Raw genomic sequence first — 20,977 nt, 5'->3', positions numbered from 1 at the left:
TAGCTAGAGGCAGCCAATAGGTAAAGTTACAAGCCTATGACAGACCTTTGAGGATAATAGTTAGTACACACACGTTACGTAGGACCATTAGACTCGTAGATTATTACAATATATATTTTTATTCACATTGACATTTATTCATATGTTATTGATTCATCTGTTTCTCTCATCAGAATAATAGAACTCAAGTCCCATCTACCTCGGCCATAGAGTAAGATGTAAACAAAGTCCTTCAATACCCCCCCATTAAATCCTGTAGACATTGTAGGTGACTCAGAAGGAAAGAACAAAAAATAAAATAAGTTGAACTTTTTTTTAATATATTTCCTGAGTAGATTAGGTCTTAACTCTGTATAATCATTTCTTGACGGTACTAAGCAATGACTCGTAGTAGGAGATACATACAGACTTGGGTCACAGAGGTAGTGTTAGACCATTAAAGTTTAGAGAGTTGTTCTGGCCATACTTGGAGGAACACTGGTTAAAGGTTCAGCTGTACATTAGTGATAGACGGATGACTGAGACAGGTAGCACATTTTACAGGTATCCGACGTCAAAAGTATTAGCCCGGTAGTTTAGTTTAATTCCCATTTTTTTTTATTATTGCTTTCAGGTTTATGACATGTATGGTACGTTTTGTCATGGATTCTGAAACCAATTACATGTGTGAAAGGTCTCAGGACAGGTGTATGTTGCCAAGACCATAAGATATAAGAAGAGGATAGGGAAAAAATCAATAAAAATTCTTCTAAATTTGCAATGCATGTAAAATACTTTTGATAACCTTAAGCGAAATATACCTGTAAACTATATACATGAATTTAATTTATTCAGTCGATTGCATATACGTATAATACTGTACATAAAATATACAAAATTACATACAGTATGTGCATACTCTATTTATTAAGGGTGTCTCAAAAATGTATAGACACTGACAAAGATTTTCGCGGCGATTACGTAAAAGAGTTTATGGCAGAATCAACATTGTCCACACGTGTGGAAGACTTCGCACACCTACAAGTGAGGGTAATGTTGCTGTTGTAAAAAAAAAAAAGTTATAGATAGAGTTCTCAAGAGTTATCGCTGTTTCCTTTACTTCTACAGGTTGTCAGGTCTTCAACTTGTATTTATATAATACAGTATTTACAGCATATTGTTTACCATAGTCACCCACAGTCTAACAGGCCATAGTAGACACTGCCAAAGGACAAAATATATAGCTGATCGATTAAGCTTCATGTTTCTTACTATCTTGTTTTCTCTGTCGCGAATATTATATTAGATATCATAATCACTGCTTTGAAATTTAGATAACAGAATATATGATAACACGTTCATACTTCCCCCAAAGTAACTCTCTCTCGATATGTATACATAGGGTTGTACTACACAAGAATCTTCTATGGTCACACAAAATCCAGGTTGACACATCGTAATGTTCCATGGTTTAAATCTAAAGAGCTATCACCTGAAGCTTGACCAGTAAAAATGTGTCGGGTATAAATGGAATACCCGGTATTTGTCCATGGTATACACAGCTCAGAGGGTTATTAACTCCTAAGTAATCCACAAGCTGTATTATTTCTTCCCTGACGTAATGGTCGTCTTTTACTATTGATATATCAAATGGAAATGCTTCAGTTTACTCCGAGCGAGCGAGTGAGGTGGGTCGAAGCTTCAGTAAACTTGAGAATTGGGGGGACTAGGGGTAGTTAGTAGTTACTGCCACGCGAGCCCACAACTCAGACATCCTGACCTACTGCCGGCTGGACCACTTCACTCCCGGGGCCAACTGACTCTTGTGTTTAAAGTAAGTACACGTGATTGTGGTGGTGGTAGAAAGTGATTTTAGTGGTGGTGGTGCTGGGGAAGTGATTGTGGTGGTGGTGCTGGGGAAGTGATTGTGGTGGTGGTGCTGGGGAAGTGATTGTGGTGGTGGTGCTGGGGAAGTGATTGTGGTGGTGGTGCTGGGGAAGTGATTGTGGTGGTGGTGCTGGGGATTGTGGTGCTGGGAAAGTGATTGTGGTGGTGGTGCTGGGAAGTGATTGTGGTGGTGGTGCTGGGAAGTGATGGTGCTGGTGTGGTGGTGGTGCTGGGGAAGTGATTGTGGTGGTGGTGCTGGGAAGTGATTGTGGTGCTGGGAAAGTGATGATGGTGGTGCTGGGGAAATGATTGTGGTGCTACTGGGGAATATATTTCACCAGACAGATATTGTAAATTAATTAACCAATTTCACAGGTATACAAATTAATAATTCAACAGGTGTTATAAATATATCTAATCCATTCGGTGTACGTGTGAAATGGGGTGTGTGGATAAATTGCAAGAGATGGTGGACCTGTAGCCTATCAGTCAGACTTGGGGCCAACTCAAGCTGATGGACTTAGATTTTTTTTTTTTTTTTTTTATATATTGAATATCTTGTTCGTGGATGTATATATAGAATTGATAATTTTTATAGTTAATACATAATATGGGATTTACATAGCTGGATTATAATAAGAATTTGGGGTTTGTCTCGTAGGTAATTTATATATTATGATATGTGTATAGTTTCTAGATTAAGTTGTTAGTTTATATAGCTGATAGACAAGGCAATTTATATTATCCAAAGATGGTAAGATACCAGGTAATTTGTACAGCTTTCAAGATAACCAGGCAATTTGTATAGTTTCTAAGATACTAATTTTTTTGTGCATTTTCTAAGATACCAGGTACTTTGTATAGTTTCTAAGATACCATAAAATTTGTATAGTTTCAAGATACCTGTATAGTTTCTTGTCTGATATACTAATTAATCTGTATAAATTCTAAAATAATTTGCCCTAAAACCATAGTTATATAAACAGTTTGTGTGCTGACACTGGCATATATAAATTTCAGCACAGTGATATGGTTGTTCAGTGGCAAGGTACTCGCTGTGGATGACGAAGGACTCAGGTTCGACTCCCGGATTGACTCAAGACGTGTTGAATAGGACGAGGCACAGGGGCAGGATTCTCAAAGGATGGTAAGTGAAATTTCTTTAACCGTGTATATTCCTCGCCAATGCCACAAGTGAGGGATATTACCCGAATGAGTTTGTTGGAAATATTACACGAAATTACATTAGATATTTATAGCTGTAGCTTGTAATTGATATTAATTGGTAATATTAAGTGTAGGAGAGCCAGGGGATCGCAAAGACTGGGATGGATGTCATAATTAGGGATGAGGGGATGGATAATGGTCGAGGTATTAATGGGTATAAGTGAGGGCAGGGGAAGAGTGTCTAGGATTAATGAATGAAGTTAAGTATGGTCCAAGGAGAGACAACATCTGGCACGATTAGTAAACACATCCCAGGAACGTTTATAGTAAAGGGCCGTGGTCGCCAACCCTAAGACATGATGGTACCTGTAAGCTAGTGTCTATAAATTAGTGTTTATTCGTCTGTCTAGATGTCTGAAGACTTCTCCATTTACGAAACACAAGATGTGGAACCTTAGAATGTTGTCTTGGAGCGTTGTGTGAATGTTGGGTCACTAGACGAAGTATAGAACAGGAAATGAGTTTATTAAGATGTCAAGGTCACTACTGACGGTCAATGTTTGTGGCTTATTTCACGTGTCTTGTGGTGTGCAGGAGGAGTGTCTTGCAGTGTGAGGAAGGAGTGTCTTGTGATGCGCGGGAGGAGTGTCTAGGAGTGTCTTGTGATGTGCGGGAGGAATGTCTTGTGATGTGCTGGAGGAGTGTGTTGTGGTGTGCGGGAGGAGTGTGTTGTGGTGTGCGGGAGGAGTGTCTTGTGATGCGCGGGAGGAGTGTCTTGTGGTGTACGGGAGGAGTGTCTTGTAGTGTCCGGAAGGAGTGTCTTGCGATGTGCTGGAGGAGTGTGTTGTGGTGTGTGGGAGGAATGTGCTGTGGTGCACGGGAGGAGTGTGCTGTGGTGCACGGGGGGAGTGTGTTGTGGTGTGCGGGAGCAGTGCCTGAAGGTGTGAGGGAGGAGTGTCTTGTGTGCGGGAAGAATGTCTTGTGGTGTGCGGGAGGAGTGCCTTGTGGTGTGTGCGGGAGGAGTGTCTTGTGTGTGCGGGAACTGAATTTGAATTTTGCCTCGGACAGCAGCTAGTTTATTGTGCACCCTATGCTTATTCAGTGAGTTGTAGCACAAAAGAATTAGAGTAGAGCCACAAAGGGTGTTTATCGGACCCCAGTGATATTGATATTATGGCATGTAATGTTACGGAGTATTTCCAGTACATTGTTTGTTGAAAGTGGTACATAGAACTTTGATTAGGTACAGTACTTATATCCTAACCTTAGTCGAGCGGTTTTAAACATCTTGCAATCTGATGACCTTGTTACTTGCTCCATATACATGTTTTACTTGATATACATCGCATCTTGGTAAACAATGGATTGGCTGGTGCCTGTTTGCACTTGTTTATTGGCTTCAAATTCACCAGCAAGTTGATTTCTGATTACAGTTTTTAAGGTTCTGCTGACAATTCTAGATTGTATTCAACATGTCATTGTTGGACGCAAGTTTAGTTGGGGCATCAACTGTATCATATTGACTGATGCCTATGTGAGAGGAGATCCACAACTGCTTGATCGTCTTACCCCCGTCAACAAAACACATATGTTTGTGTCTAGCTTCAGTGACAAGCGGGTGACAATCTGAGTTTAGGGTATCAAGAGCAAGTAGAGAGGATAAGGAGTCAGTGATGATGAGACTGTCAGTGGCGGTGTCTTCAAGTTTCAGGGCTGTGTGTTTGGCAAATAGATCAATTTGTAGAGTGGATGTCCCGTTATTAATTCTAGCTCCTTTCTTTATTACATTAACGCGAGGTTGAGTCACAATGACAGCACTTCCTGCCCTCCCACAGACAGGGTTGAGTGCCGTCAATGCAGATGGTCTGTATGAAGTTATTTTCCGTTTTTAGGTTATGTATGTGTTCAAGAGCTCTCACTTTGGTAGTGTGTTGGAGATAAGGATTATGTGTAGTCAGTCGTTTAGGCGAATACGTGGGTGTTGTGATGTCCGCCAGGGTGGGAGGAAGCGCTGTTGTGTTTCAGCTTTGTACAGATGGTCTAGTCTAAACACCCTCATATGTGTACAGTAGCTGTAGTTTGGATCCATTTAGATTCACCAGTTTCATGATTCATATATTCCAGCAGTTTCTTATTTGAATCACCATGCAAGAGCCTCAGGGCTATCATGAGGTTGACTTCAATAATTCTATCTTTGACACTGAGTATACCTAGTTCTCTCCTCATATCAAGTGCTTTAGTGCTCATTATGTAGTTACCTTCAGATGAGCGGAGGGGGGCTGCGCCACGAGTCATTGGCTCATAAAATGTTTTAATGGAATTTAAAAATTCACGCATCTTGTGCTGATCTGCATGTTTTTGTATTTCACTTGCTTTATTTTTAAGCCAGTCATTCTTTAGATTGCGATGTTCCTGCTGGGCACCCACTTTCTACTTGCGGAAGGTATCAGCTTTGGTCCGAGACTGAGGGTTGTTTTGCCAGTCAATAAAAGCAGCACGTTATTCATTGATGAGTACTTTGATTGCCGGGTCTTTTTATCAAACCAGTCCTGGTGTATTCTCCTGATCTGGCCGAGGGTCTCTCTGCAGGTTTTTGTCATAACAGTGTTGAGAGTGTCCCATTCGGCACTGGGATTCGCGTTGTTTGCTGTTGGAGTACTTATAAGCCCATGTTCGAGCTGCTCTTTGAAAACATGTGCTACCGCTGGATTCTCCAGACGCTTAGTATTAAAATCTCTTCGGGAGGTTTGTTGCCTTTGCCGTTTTGGGGCAACGTAAAGTGAGAGCTTGGCTCTGACAAGTCGATGATCAGTGTCACTAGTCTGAGCTACGCATGGCACGGGTGATGAGAACATCTCGGCGATCTCTTTCTCTGAAAATGATGTTGGTGATAGTGAGGTTGTGCGCAGCACACTTGCTGAGGAGGAGTAGGCCGTTGGGATTACACTTCCCAAGTCCATTTCTCCCTACGGTTCCCTGCCAACTGGCATTGAAGTCGCCAAGGAGCACAGCCTTTTCTTCTCTGGGGATAGAGGTTAGCACTGTCGAGTTCGGCGTAAAAGGCCTCCGTGATGTCATCCTCTGCATCCAGTGTTGAGGTGTATGTACTGATGAAAAAGTCATGATGTGAGTGATTCAGTGGGACTCGAAGCGTCATGAGGCGCTCGTTGATCCCAATAGTCATTTCAGTTAGCCTGTGTAGGATGCGTTGGCAGATGGCAAAGCCAACTCCATAAATGCTGTTTCTTTCCGCAGCAGGCTTACCCTTCCAGAAGAAGGAATAACCCGACCCCCTGTCTGTGAGTTGGCCCTCATCTGGGAGCCAGGACTCACTAATGGCTGCTATGTCGATGTTATACCTAACCAGCTCTTTTCCCACAATGGCAGATCTTCTTTCAGTTTGCTCATTTGTGCCAGTATCCAGTAGGGTCCTGACATTCCATGCAAGGACCATAAGAGGTTGTATGGTTTGTGTTTGTTTGAATCTGTGATTTTGATTGTGTTTTCGACCACATAATTATGACCTTACTGGGTGCGGTTGCCCAGTCAGCTTGGGCTTTTAGACAGGCTATGTTTAGGGCACCCTTTCTAGCCCCCTCCCCATGTGGGGTGAGCAGAGTGGCTCCTCGTAAGGGCAGCTCAGTCGCACAGACAGGACCGGATTGCACTGCTGCCTAGATCCCGGTGAATAAACAACCATCTTATCTATGCCGCCCAGGTGCAGAGTTGTGACTAAAGACTCGCGGCAGTCATCTCTGCCTGTCCCCGTCGCCACTCATCCGTCGCCATAATACTTTTGGTGGTATAGGGGTTTTGATGATGAAAGGTATGATGAGCTAGATGATGGCTGTTGGTGAGTTGATTCATGTGGTGAGGCAGGAGCGCAGGCTGCAACCACACATCTTGTCTCTTTCTTTTCCTGATCCATTGGTGCAAATGTTGCAACGACTGTGGAGAGGGAGAGTTACAATGTACTGCCGATAGCCCAGTTTGCTGGGTTTCGCCTTAGTAGCCTGTCCACCATGCATTGCGTTCGTCCACCGGTGTAGTTGTTAGGTTTCCTTGGTGGTCATCTCTTCCACCTATACCTCCGTTGGGGTCTTGTTGGAGCTCTGTAAGCATGTCTGCCTGATGCGGGGCTCCACCACAAATTTTTCGTTAGGGGTTTATTCCCGTAGCCTTATACCTGCCAAGGTTAATCCGCAAGGCAGCGGGGCAATGGCTGGAAGGCGCCAGAACGTGTCCACATGCCAGTGGGCCTATGCACTGTCTCTCTGGGGTCCACTGCTACTCCGAAATCCCATGCTGGTCTAGCCTGGGCCCAGAAGGCACCCAGTTACCGTGTGTTGCCACGAGGAGGCACAGTCGGAGTCTTGATGGTGAGGAGGCTGTGTACTGGCAGGGGAAGACTTATGCAAGTTGCTTCCCTGTTCGCCACGAGGGCTAGCCAGCAGCGGGAGCTGAAAGCGAGAGGGAGCAAGTAGTGCTTGCACTTTAACACTAACATAGTGCTGCCACACTAGACGCATTTCACCGTACTGTGTGCGACACACATACACACAGGAGCATGTACTGATCGCTATAAGAGCCAATCTTACCTTTTTGCACTTTTACTATGTTTAAATGCCCTGTTGCATATCCTTCTCCCCACCTTGGTATTATATATCATATTTGTATCACTTACATTACCTGTATATTATTTGTCAATCAAGAGGCCCATTCCCCAATTATGTAACTGTATATTTTCAGCTTTCTGGTTTCCATGTTCTTTCAATAAACAGCTACTAGTAATAATAATAATAATAATAATAATAATTATTATTACCATTATAAATAATAATAATAATAATAATAATAATAATAATAATAATCATTATTATTATTATTATCATTATAAAGTGACGGGCATATAATGGGTTAGTCCTCGGGTCGTCCTCCACATTGTGTTAGTCCTCAGGTCATTCAATAAATTTTGATTAGTTGATAGAAAGATGGATGGATGGATATATAGATAGATAGATAGATAGATAGATAGATACTAGTAGAGCTCTCAACATTGGCTCCCGCAGCTAGAGAAGCCATTATAAGCACCACCGAAGGACAAAATATATGAATGCTTATTAATGTGCTTCTTTACACATTCTCACTAACTTCTTTTTTTTTGTCACGAATATTTAATTAAGTATCGTAATCACTATTTTGTAATTCAGAGAAAACAATTTTTGTACGATAAAGTTTCCTCGAACTCCTATAGTGCCCACTACATAATTTTTTTTTAAATTTAAAGGAACTAACGGAATAATTAGAAATTAAACTAATAGTTGCCTGCAAAAGATTTATTAACACAATACATAATTCCTGTTTATGGATAATTGGAAATATTAATTCACTTCATCCACAGCACAAGTAGTCGGCAGCTGGTGGCGTCCAAATCTGTTATCACAGTGTCAATATTTATGGCGGAGGTGAAGTCAGACACTGATGTGTCATTCTACTGCACAAATATGTTTTGAGACATCTCAGACCGTTGAACCTCCTTTTTACAGAGATTGTTGAAACCGCCATAGTGATGGGGACCTCTGTTGTAGAGTGGCCATCTATGGGGTCAACACAGGGAGGGATCTGGCCATTCGGGAGCCAGGAGTCGATCAATGAGCTGGCTCCTGAGATGGTCAGCATAAACATTCAGCGGCGACCACTCTTCAACTAATGGAGCTTCCCTGTTGATATGATGAGCTATGCTGATTGAGGCATGGAGTCGATGTAGCCAGGGATAGAGCTACGTTGTAGAGCTGACCAAAAGCTTGGATGGAGTTGCCCTTGGAGAACGACAACCAGGAACTTTGCATTGTGGGAGGACTTGACCAGATCATAGTCCTTCGTCTGTTGATCCCATACATGTTATGTATGTAGGGGCCCTAGCGGATTGGCTGATGCACAGATTCAGGTTACGGTTCTTGCAGTGCACGTAGATGAGGAGAAGAAGGCTAAAACCCCACTCTCGCAGCCACTCTTGGTAGAACTACCGTTGTAACCTTGGCATACTGTGTAATTGGGGGAAAGGAACCAGTATTGATTTCAGTGTCAATAAATGAAGCAAGACGTAGAGTTAGGGGAGATATGATAGAGGTGTACAAGTGGGTAAGTGGGATTAACAAGGGTAAAATGGAAGATGTTCTGAAGCTCAGTAATAACGAAATAACTAGAACAAATGGCTTTAAATTAGATAAATTCCGATTCAGAAAGGATATAGGCAAGCACTGGTTTGGTAATAGAGTTGTGGATATGTGGAATAGGCTACCGTGTGCTATAGTAGGATCGGGGACGCTAGGGAGCTTCAAGACGAAGTTGGATAGGCACATGGAAGTGCTGGGATGGGTGTGAAAGCGATCTGCCCTGTATGGGCCAGTCGGCCTCCTGCAGTATCCCACTTTCTTATGTTCTTATGAAATATAGGCACGTGCGTAGTGAATTGAATGAATTGAATTGAATTGAAACAGTTTATTTAGCCCAAAAAAAACACAGATACAGAGTGGATAATAATAACAATATTAACATGGCTGAGCCAGTTGAGAACCTGCGCTCTCTTTTAGGCACCTGATATATACTATACATTTATCTCAAGGAAGTATTATGTAACATTTAGTATCATCTGGAATAGTACAATAGCATGGTGGTAATAAGAACATCTCATAATGTTACCACGGTTATCACTTCAATATATATATACTTTTTTTTTATACATAAATTACAGTGGAATTGAAAAACATAAGTATAATGGGGGAGCAGTACAACATGGGTTGTACAGTAATAAGGTTGAACAAGAGGACAGAGCTGTCAGGATTATAACTAGTTGGCAAATATGGGCCTGTCTATGAACGCTGGTGCACTGAAGGGTGTTACATGTATCTGTTGCAAGGGTGGCAGGCGTCCTCTTAGATGGTGGCAAATGTCCTTCAGAGAGTGGTAGGTGTCACAGAGAGGGTGGCAGACGTCCTTCAGAGGGTGGTAGGCATCACAGAGAGGGGTTTGAGTAGTTTGTTCCAATCTGGGTACAGTTTTTCCTTCATACTGAGGCAGTAACGGGCCAGACTTGGGTGCACCTCTGTAAAGACACACACGCTTCCTTATTTAGTCAAGTAAAAATAATTATAAATAATATAAGTTGCTTAAATGAAAACTTATTGCAATAGTAAAATCAAACAGCAAAAATAAAATCTCAACTTTTTGCCGATGAACAAAAATATAATTCTCGTTTGTAGTTATATAAAAATGTTATCCCTTCGTAAAGTTTATTGCCTCTTAAAGGTTGACAAGAGACTATGGACAGTGTACTGATATTAAAACAGTGTGTTCTTCGCCTCTCAATTTAAATGCACTAGAAGGGTAGCAGCATATGACCCAGCGGAACATCTTTTGTGCAGGTACAGCCGTAAAGGTCCTCAAAGTCATTTGTTACCACTTTCAAAGGGTGTCCGTCAAGCCCGCCATCTTGAATTCAAAATGACAACCCACTATATTATTCATAGAGTATAACAATTGATCAGAAAATCCTCTACAATACATTCTGTGGATTTTATAAACGAAAAAAAATTTATATATAAATAAATCTGACGAGGACTCCGCAAAACTACAGGAAGATCTGCCCTGTATGGGCCAGTCGGCCTCCTGCAGTATCCCACTTTCTTATGTTCTTATGAATGGTCTGAAAATGGCAGATGAAATTCAATGTGGACAAATGTTAATTACTCAGTATAGGAGATGTAAACAGGAAAACCAGATGCCAGATGAACAACGATGTTATTGAGAAATCCGACTGCGAGAGAGATTTAGGAGTAATGATAAGTAGGAATCTTGAGCCAAGTAAACAATGTGTATTTGCTCGAAACAAAGCTAATAAAGTACTTGGGTTCATACAAAGGAGTGTTAGTTACAAGACTAGCGAGGTCATCTTAAAACCATATCTTGCGCTTGTGAGACCTCACTTGGATTTACTCAGTTCAATTCTGGTCACCGTATTACAGAATAGATATAGAATCCTTGGAAAGAATTCAGAGGAGAATGACAAGACTAATCCCGGGCATTAGGAACCTTGAGTGTAGAGACAGGTTAAAGCATCTTAATTTGCACTTCTTCGAGAGACGTAGAGTGAGGGGCGACATGATCGAGGTGTATAAATGGAAGTTAGGGCTAAAGAAAGGGAACATTACAAAGGTTACATCACATCATTAACTCAAATACGCTGGATAGCTTCAAACTTAGGTTGGATGGCTATATGAGCAATAAGGGCTGGGTGTAAATGGGAATGACCAGTATGGGCTAATAGGCCCGCTGCAGTTTCCTCCATTATTATGTTCTTATATATATATATATATATATATATATATATATATATATATATATATATATATATATATATGAAAAAGCAACAAAAGTTAAGGGTAGTTGAGTTATAGTATCACAAATTATAATACAATGACCATCCGTTTTAATTTCAAAATGGCAGCTGCAACGGACATGGTTTGAAACTAACTAGTGATTTTAAAGTCCTGTTGAGCTGCATTTTCAAATTTAACATTAAAACCCTTGTTACACAGTGTCCCGCTGGGTCACATGCAGCAACCTAATTACACAGGTAAAGATCTGCGCAGTAAATGGATCACCTGATGATTAGATGATACCCAGCTTATTTCACCTGATGATTATACACCTTAATCCTAACCTAATTATTATGGGGTGAAATAAACTGGGATTTCTAATCTTCAGGTGATCCCACTAACTCCAGTACCTGGTAGAGGCGCCAGCTGTTGTGTTCTGTAACCTATTGTTTACTGATCGTTGTATTGTAACCACTACTGACGTATAGTGTAGGGTATAACTGTACTGTCTACTGGGTCATTAAATAACCTTCATGTACTGATAGTTATTTCACCTGATCTAATGGTATGCATGTGAGTGTCCCTGAGTGTTAGTGTGAATGTGTGTGAGTATGAGTGTGCTTGTGTGAATGTTACTCACTGGTCACTAGAGCCTCGTAGCGGGATCCTGGGGCGTTCCACATAAGCTGTGCGAGCTGACCAAACACCGCACAGTCCACCGTACATGGCTCCTCCCCACCAAAGAACTTGTCCTCACCTAGTGACAGAAAAGAAGATTCTTTTTCATGTATCTTTATGAAATTATCTTTATATTCCACAAAGTAAAGAGGGAAGGGTTTGTCATGGCTGGTGTAGCGGGAGTGAGGACGTACCCAGTACTCCGGCCAGGGTGCTACAGTTCTTCTTGCAGATGTGGTAGATCTCCTCAGGGGTGTGGCGACCTATACCTTGTTCTCTGGACCGACGCCTTATCCCGGATTTCATGAACAGCGGGAACACAAACCGTAAGAAGGGGCTGAATGACTGTGACTTAAGGAACGTGACACACCCGTCCACCCAGTAGCGCCACGTCAAAACACACCTGCAACACAGTCAAAATTTAATAACCAAAATTTTTTATTTTCAAAGTTTCGTATCCCCGAACCCATTTAAACACACCTTGGCTGATTGTTTTCCAAGTACCAATATTTTTCCACATTTCTCTAATATATTTGTGTAGGTTTTTCCTGAAGCTTCGTACACTCTGTCAGCTTTATATATATATATATATATATATATATTTCGTTCACTGTTTTTCCTTGTATTGCTCCCCTCCTCCCTCGTCATTTTAACTATTTCCTTTTAGTAGTATCCTGCATCACCTATTTTTATCCCTACTCCCCCTTCTCCCCGACTGTCTTTACTAATTCATTCTACCAGTACTCCTTACCATCACTACTATCGCCTCTCTCGCTTAACGCAAACCCCTACTGTTGCCAACCACCAACTCACCACTACCCCTAACACCACTACTACCCTTAAGACTGATGCTCCCACCCTCCATTACCACTCCCAGCGTCACCACCATTACCACCCCAACCAAATTATCTTTACCTCTCCACAACTACTATCCCTCTGTCGACCCACCACCACCAATACACCTTCTCCACCACAACCACCCCTCCTTTTCCATCACAACCACCCCTCCTTTTCCACCACAACCACCCCTCCATTACCACCACTACTCCTTCTCCACCACCTCTCCTCCACCACCACTACCCCACCACCACTACCCCTCCTCCACTACCCCTCCTCCACCACCACTACCCCTCCTCCACTACCCCTCCTCCACAACCACTACCCCTCCTCCACAACCACCACCCCTCCTCCACAACCACCATCACTACCCCTCCTCCACAACCACCACCCCTCTTCCACCACCACCACCGACCCCTCCACTACCACTATACCCACCACCACCACTCCTCCTCAAACACCCACCAGAATAGATGTTCGTCGACCAAAACTCTCACAGCTTGCAGGGTGGCGGCTTTGTGAGGGTCCAAGCGTGCGTCTATCTGGACTTGGTAGCGCTGGGTGATGTGCTCCACGATGAACTCTGAGTCAGCCACGTCCTCCCCGTTGATGGTGATCCACGGGCATTTACCCTTTGGTCCAAATGGGGTCTTGGTGTCCACCTGGGGGAGATAATGCCAAGGGGAAAATCCTAATGACACATACACGTCTTCTTCCAGATAGAGATACATGACACACGCACACACACACACACACACACACTGGAGGAACACAGTTATACATTACTTTTGGTATTAGAGCCACTGACTTAAATCGGACGTAATTCCTGCCATTCTTACATCCTATTTCCCGGTACGTCATAAGATTACCAGAATCAAAAGCATCACGGGTTCATTCTCTCCCTCAAATGGGAGCTTTTATTGGAGGTGTGTAGGTCTATAGGAGTCTCTCTCTCCTCTTCCATTTTCTCATTTTCCTGAACCCACAATGATTGATGTCTCATAATTATGAACTAACTGTCATATATATAGATGGTTGAAATGATCATAATCTTTGTCTGTCTCTTTCATGTAAGTTTTTCCACTAGTATTATAAGGATCACCATACTTTTATAAGTATATATAGAAAATTTGAGAAAAACATGTTTTTGGATAGAGCAATAAGAGTGCCGGTATAAACAGGGTGTTCCGTAAATACCTTTCATAATTCAGGGGGTGTATTCCTCAGACATAAATAAAGATAAATTACGAAATGACCAAGTGTCAATTCTCAATAGTTACAGCACATGACAGGTTTTTACGGAACATCCTATATATATATATATATATATATATATATATATATATATATATATATATATATATATATATATATATATATATATATATATATTATTCACTGTTGTTGATACACACATTATCACACACATACACACACACATATACACACATATTATTATTATTAATATGCATATATATATGCATATATATATATATATATAGCGTATATATATATATATGCATATATATATATATATGCATATATATATATATATATATATATATATATATATATATATATATATATATATATATATATATATATATATATATATATATATATATATATATATATATATATATATATATATATATATATATATATTGAGAGACAGTACTTACCTTGTATTTGATGTTGGCGAGCCTGAAGAACGATTCGAGCTTGAGGGCGAAGGGGCTGAGGTTGGGGCAGTATTTGCCTGAGGCGAACTGGTGGAGTAATACCACGTCCTTCCCCACACTGTCCCACTCACGCCTGACCACACAAACACACTGCCGTCATACTTTGGACCCAGAGAGCCATTTACATATTAATCTATGTATCTGTGTACCTGGCGCGCAACCGCCTGCTCTACCACTATAGGTGTAAAAGTGACCGAGCCAACAGTGGTACTGGTGTTTCACAGGGAACCCGTTAACCCCACCTTATCTCGGTGTGGTAGACACATTTATTAAACACACGCGGCCGTTCTTTTTTTTAATTGTATGAAACTTATATCTTGTCCAGGCACCGTTATGGAGAATCACTTCCCATAGCCACGCGAAGACAGATACAGTCCGATATAGTTTGTTTGTAAATCTACAAAAATTTTGGTTAGGCAAAATGTACGAGATATTATGAGAGGAATGACAAACGGTTTATAGAACAATAACAAGCACTTTGAGGAATATTAAACGTTTCTCTTAAATATTAATTTGTAATCACTCATCACACATTTGTCTCTAGTAAACAGAGACAAATTTTGGTGGTTTAGAAACGAACCTCGAAGCTTCATTGACATTGACGGAGAAACTTCGCCCAAATGCTTCATAATGTGTTTCAGAACATGAGCCGTGGTAAGTGTAACGCTACTTTTTATTTTTTTATTTTGCTTTACATTTCAATATTTGTCCATTTTCTAATAGGTGAAAATTTAGACCCGCCATCTACAAATTTTCTGAGCAAGACAAACATGGGACCAAGACACTGCTGTTGACCATAAACATTCATATTATGGATAATCTCACGACTCAAACAACCAGACCCTGGGTTCTCACATCTGTGTTTATGGATGCACTGCTGTAGACCTGTAACTTGTAAGGCCTGTGAGGAGTCGGACTTGTCAGTATACAGTTCCACTTAAAAGTAATTTGCTTGTAGTTATTTAGAGTCCCGTTGATTTCAGTGAGGTGACTGAGACTGTCGATAATTGTTGTCCATCTGGACATTCACGTCTTCCATAAAAGTGGGAAAATTATACACAAGATTGGTGTTTATGCACATTGTGATATTTACAAATCTTAATACTGTACAGTAAATTAGGCTGGCCCGTGATCTAGTACCGAAGAGTTCTCGGTGTGAGTCGTGCTAGAACTGAGGCAGGCTTTTGTGGGGTCCAGCTAAAGACTAGCTAAGGGGCTTAGCCATGCCATGACCATATAGAGTAATTCCCGCACTCGCCACCAGAACGATCTATGAGTCAAGCTTCTAGAAGGTTCTCGAAGGAGGAAGTAATCACCTCCGTGGGATGTCAAGCCGAACAACAGTCAGTGGTGTTTAATTTACGTGTGTAAATAAGCGGCTGGTAAATGATCCCTTTGACCCATGAATCACTCTTAACTGGCGGTGCCATTCTCTATATATATACTACTTAACTAACTATCTAACATACTTGACGCATTGCAAGTGTGAAGCAAAGTATCCAATTACCACATATGAGCAATCTATTTAGTGTTGAAAGAATTATCTACAACTTAGAGAGAGAGTTGCATCATACTGCGACACTCGGACAAGACAAAACATCCGCGGGGTGTTTAGTCCCACGCCAAGCGCCATAACCTATGAACAACCTCTACCCTCAACAAGTCATTGAATAATGAATGTTCATAATTATACATCCATGGTTGTTAAGTTATTAATTACTTACACTAAATTATACAGTATGTAAATTATACTGGTTACACTGCCATATTATGACCTTACATTTGTCACATCAACCAAAAATACAATTATTCACATATGACACCATTGACCTTTACATAAGATAAATTGAGTATCGAGATGGACATTTAATGTTCCTTACCTGAGTTGTGTCTTTTTCCTGTATTTGATGAACTTTCTGGTGAGGAAGATTATTCCTAGTGAGGCGAGGAGCGTCCTGCCCCGACCTAACCAGTCCCTCGGCCACACCACCCCTACCACGCCCTCCATCATCAGTACCCACTTGCTCACCCACTCTGTAGACCTCAAACACCGTCAGCTATAAAAGATAACCACCACCACTTTAGTCATATACTTATAGTAATGGAATCAAAGAGTTTTATAAACAACTCGATTATATTAAACCTACTTCAAACTAGTTCCATAAGAATAGAAACTGTCTGCTTCCCCAATCTCCTAAAACACATTAAAACGAACGAACCTAATCACATATAGCTTCGAAATCTATTTAAATATAGTCATAGACGATTGTCATTTTTCTTCTTCCTTCGTCATCTATAACAATAAAACACACTTCAAGCTAACCAAATATACATAGATATTAATGAAATTAGATAGCTTTATAATCATTTAGAAGACAAAGTACACTTAAAGATAGTACGGAGACAACAGTTCAAGCACTACTTTATCTAGAGACTGATCACCAAACAATTACTGATTACATATCGCTACATACGCTTCCCTCCCTCCCTCCCTCCCTACCCTCCCAACCCTCACCTCACCAAGTGTCAGAAGGAACCCGAGTTTATGGCATAGATGTGTGATGAAAACATGGGAGGTAGAAAAGATTAAAACACGGAGCTAGATACAAAAAAATAAATCATGAAAGTTCGGAAATCAAAACACGGACACCAGGAAAATTAAAACACGGGTGATTTAACACTGGTGACTTAAAGGAAAACGAATGAAGGTGCTTGTAATGTCGACACGATCTTCTTAAAATACAGAAATGGGTCTCGACTGGCGTCAAATTGAAAGAAAAGGAATATAGGGTTAAAGAAGAACTATAACAAGACGATATAATTAAGTATTAGAGGGGAATGATAATGATGTGCTTGTCAGTCGTCAGCAAGGTAGTGGAGTGTGACATTATCTGTCGAGTACAGTATTGTCGATAACGTGGTGTAACAATAATAGCTGTGTTATTTACCTTTCTATTCTGTTCTTCCTTATTTCTTATTTATTTACTTTTACTTACTTTTACTCTTTCTTTATTCTCACATTTTATTTTCTTATTCTTAATTCGTTCCTTCTTTGTTCGTCACTCTCTGTATGTCAACTTTATAAGCATACACATACCTACACATATATACATAGATCAGATTCATGTGGGTGATGTCACTGTTCACTGCCATGCAGGACAGAGGTTCGTACACAAAGCAATACATCATATTCATTAGCAGTATATATAGGTCAGAGTCATGTGGGTGATGTCACTGTTCGCTGCCATGCAAGACATTGGTTCATATACATTGGACGTCGTGTTCTAATTGAAGACTAATCAGTGTGGGCTAGCACATTTGGGATAAACAGCAAGAATGTCCCCAAGCACCCCCGATTCAATATAGTGATTACAAAATTCATGGTACAATAAGCCAGGTGGCCTGAAGTCTTTGACAGTGCCACATTCAATAATAAAGTGTTCAAGTGTATGCTTTAAAGGTTCATCACAAACTTTACATGCTGAGTGTTCCGGTATGGGTACAGCGTTACTAACTTGCCAGATGTGTTTGTATCCTAGCATAATTCTGGTTCTGTCCTTATGCTGGCCATACCGGTACCTCTCGTCACAAAATTTGTCATATTTACTAATGCTACAACTGTCAGGTCTCTCTGCATTTCTCAGTTTTTCTAGATCAGAGTTCATGATTCTGACTTAATGTTTTTAATTACAGCATTGGACAGGCCAAGGTCACGGTCAACATTTTCTTTCTTACATGCCTCATTGGCCAGTCTATCATCACGGTCATGATACCTGATTCCAACATGGGACGGAATCCATACAAATTCGATACGACAGTTGCTCTCATTGGCAGTTATCACATTTCTTTTAATATCACATACAACTTTAGACATAGAACCTGACGGGCTGTTCATTGATTTCAAAGCACTTTAAGAGTCACAGAATATTACCCCACATCCATTTTCTTTAAGGTAGTCTGTGGCTAAGTAGATTCCAGTTAGGGAGACAGAGAGGGAGACTTGTTTATGATTTGTGATAGGTTGAGGGGTGTTAAGGAATGTAAGACCTCACACCAGAGGGTAATCTGATATCAGGGGAGAGAGAGAGGGAGAGAGAATAACTGGGGAATAATGGTGTAACCGGTGATAACTGGGAACGGATACCAGGTGGTAGGTTAGGTTTTTTTTAGTGGCTCACTGTATTACTGTATTCACCAAAGACAATTAGAAAGGGCAATACTCTACTCCATACTCAAGGGAACTGAGACCAATCATAACGGTTCTTCGTTTATTAACGACATTACTCAAAGTGAACAGTTACGCTTCAAAACAATAATTTATCTTCCTATCTAGTTAACCAGGGTTCACATGAAACACAATAAATTTCTTGAAACGGATAGAACCTGATGGGTACTCGCATATAATCCCGCCATGTGTGAAGACGACCCACACGACCACACTTAATTCTCCCCCAAACCAGACGTATTTTTCAAACTGCGTTGCCCACAAAGGGCGCCACCTTTTCATGACGTCATGTCTCACAGGTTCTCGTATTGGTTTAGGCCTAAGGCATTCACCCTCGCAGGTCCCTGCGATTGGCTCACTCTTGGCGGGAAACACTCCTGACATTGTTACAGTGGAATCTATAAATATCTAATCTTTAGTCGAGTTACTAAGGGAACCACGAGATACCAGACTCGGAAAGTGATAATCTTGCCTACTGTTCTTGTATTGTTCGACTCGTATCTCATTCATCTGATGATAATTATGAATATGATCATGGTTATCAGTCTTCATCTCTTCGTCCTCTCATCAGATGCAAATTTAATTTCTTCGATTTTTATATTTTTGTGAAAGTGTGTTAGCGCATGTCCTTTATATTTCCTCATCAGAGTATCGGTCATTGGCACAATCGAAAATTGCAAAATAAAATTCCCTGATAACCGGCCTTGTTACTATGCATTTTATTAGGATGCGTTCCGTAAATCAGTTACTTATGATATATGTTGTTAAACAGAGGATGAAACAGGTGGCGTCAGGTCAAGTAAACTGGTGTTACTACTTCTGTAGATCAAGTGTCCCGGTACACAGAACTCGACCCTATGGTCCAACTTTACTTCAATCCTAAATTGTTATTATAATGTTATTACTGCGCATAACAAGGGTGGTAATTACACTATTCTGACGACATTTAGAAAATTGTGACATAAAATTCTATTACTCACTGTGTAATGGGGTTTCTGCACCAGTTACAGGTATATTTATGAGTCTAAAAAAATAATGTGAAAACTTGTACAAATAAACTAAACAAGGCTACTATACTTTTATTATCAATTAATAAAATACACTGTATACTTTACAACGCCATTAATTATGTAAAAACTCACCCAACTCAAAACAAGAAAGCACGAGCGAACGCAACTGCTGCACTAGGCGTAGTGACCGTAGATAGTGAGTGACGAGTGATCTTCAGTGAGGTGAGCTGTGAGGCCGACCCTGCCCACCGATGGCAGCCCAAACATAACAGCAGATAATCGCCAGGATTTCCCACATATATTAAATTAATATATATTACATAATTAAGTTTTCTACATACTTTGAGTTATTAGATAAAATTATAAAAACATAAAAAAAGGAATACATTATAACAGGTACAGGCATATACAGGTATTTACTGTCCAACTAACTTGTAATGGCACATTTTCCAGCCAGATGATAAATACAGTGGTGCCACATATAAAAATATAATCAGACAGTGTTTGCCACTGGCACTTACAATATCCTCAACAGTTTTACTTGAGCTTCCTTCCCTCGGCATGGCCACCTCTCAGGGACGAATCCAGGAATATCAAAGGGGGGGTCCAAGAACTTGTTGGTGGGGGACCATGGCGAGAACACCGGCCTGTAAGCCCCCCCCCCCCTCCCGATTATTATTTCTTAAATCTCTTACCCATATTATGGACATTTTAGGCCATTTCGAAGCCATGTGCACTGGATATTAGGAGATATTCTGAAGTTTAGAGTAATTACTTTTTACTATACAAAAATGCCTGAGTACAATACTGCATTAAAGAAAAAGCATTAGATTTCCTGATGAAAAGGGGGGTCCGGACCCCCAGAACCCCCTCTGGATACGCCCCTGCCTCTACTGGGTGGCTATTAGGTAAATTAGTTGGCCAATGGGAATCCATTAGTTCCTCTGCATTTTATCAAAGAAAACAAAATTAGTAACGAGGGATACAATAGTCAGATGTTATGTTTCTCACTTATTTAACATTTCACCACTTATCACATTACTAGTAGTTCAGGCGTTTGGTTCATTACTGTCG

The 20,977-nt window shown here is 40.8% G+C and overlaps 1 protein-coding gene across 1 annotated transcript; it reads right to left on the bottom strand.

Annotated features, from left to right (window-relative positions):
• Positions 1 to 9,796: 9,796 nt before the first annotated feature.
• LOC121875714 (failed axon connections homolog) lies at positions 9,797 to 20,072 on the bottom strand. Its single transcript, XM_042380362.1, has 7 exons — positions 20,036 to 20,072; positions 16,549 to 16,702; positions 14,609 to 14,741; positions 13,392 to 13,588; positions 12,284 to 12,492; positions 12,052 to 12,168; positions 9,797 to 10,138 (listed from the first exon to the last, which is right to left on the bottom strand). The coding sequence occupies exons 2-7, from the start codon at positions 16,677 to 16,679 to the stop codon at positions 10,032 to 10,034; spliced, it is 894 nt and encodes a 297-aa protein (XP_042236296.1). The 5' UTR covers positions 16,680 to 16,702; positions 20,036 to 20,072; the 3' UTR covers positions 9,797 to 10,031.
• Between the last annotated feature and the right edge of the window lie 905 nt (positions 20,073 to 20,977).

Source organism: Homarus americanus, unplaced genomic scaffold (assembly GCF_018991925.1).
Source record: "Homarus americanus isolate GMGI-L3 unplaced genomic scaffold, GMGI_Hamer_2.0 scaffold22250, whole genome shotgun sequence".
In the NCBI taxonomy this organism is placed as follows: domain Eukaryota; kingdom Metazoa; phylum Arthropoda; class Malacostraca; order Decapoda; family Nephropidae; genus Homarus; species Homarus americanus.
The sequence above is the reverse complement of the archived record's forward strand: the minus strand, read 5'-3'. Positions and strand labels throughout refer to the sequence as shown.

What these genes read in the sequence shown, in the direction of transcription:
- LOC121875714 (XM_042380362.1), bottom strand. Translation starts at nt 16,679, where the DNA reads ATGATGGAGGGCGTGGTAGGGGTGGTGTGGCCGAGGGACTGGTTAGGT. An exon ending in AGGAAAAAGACACAACTCAG is followed by an intron (nt 14,742 to 16,548) that starts GTAAGGAACATT and finishes TTGTGTGGTCAG; the next exon opens with GCGTGAGTGGGACAGTGTGG. An exon ending in CACCCTGGCCGGAGTACTGG is followed by an intron (nt 12,169 to 12,283) that starts GTACGTCCTCAC and finishes TTCTGTCACTAG; the next exon opens with GTGAGGACAAGTTCTTTGGT.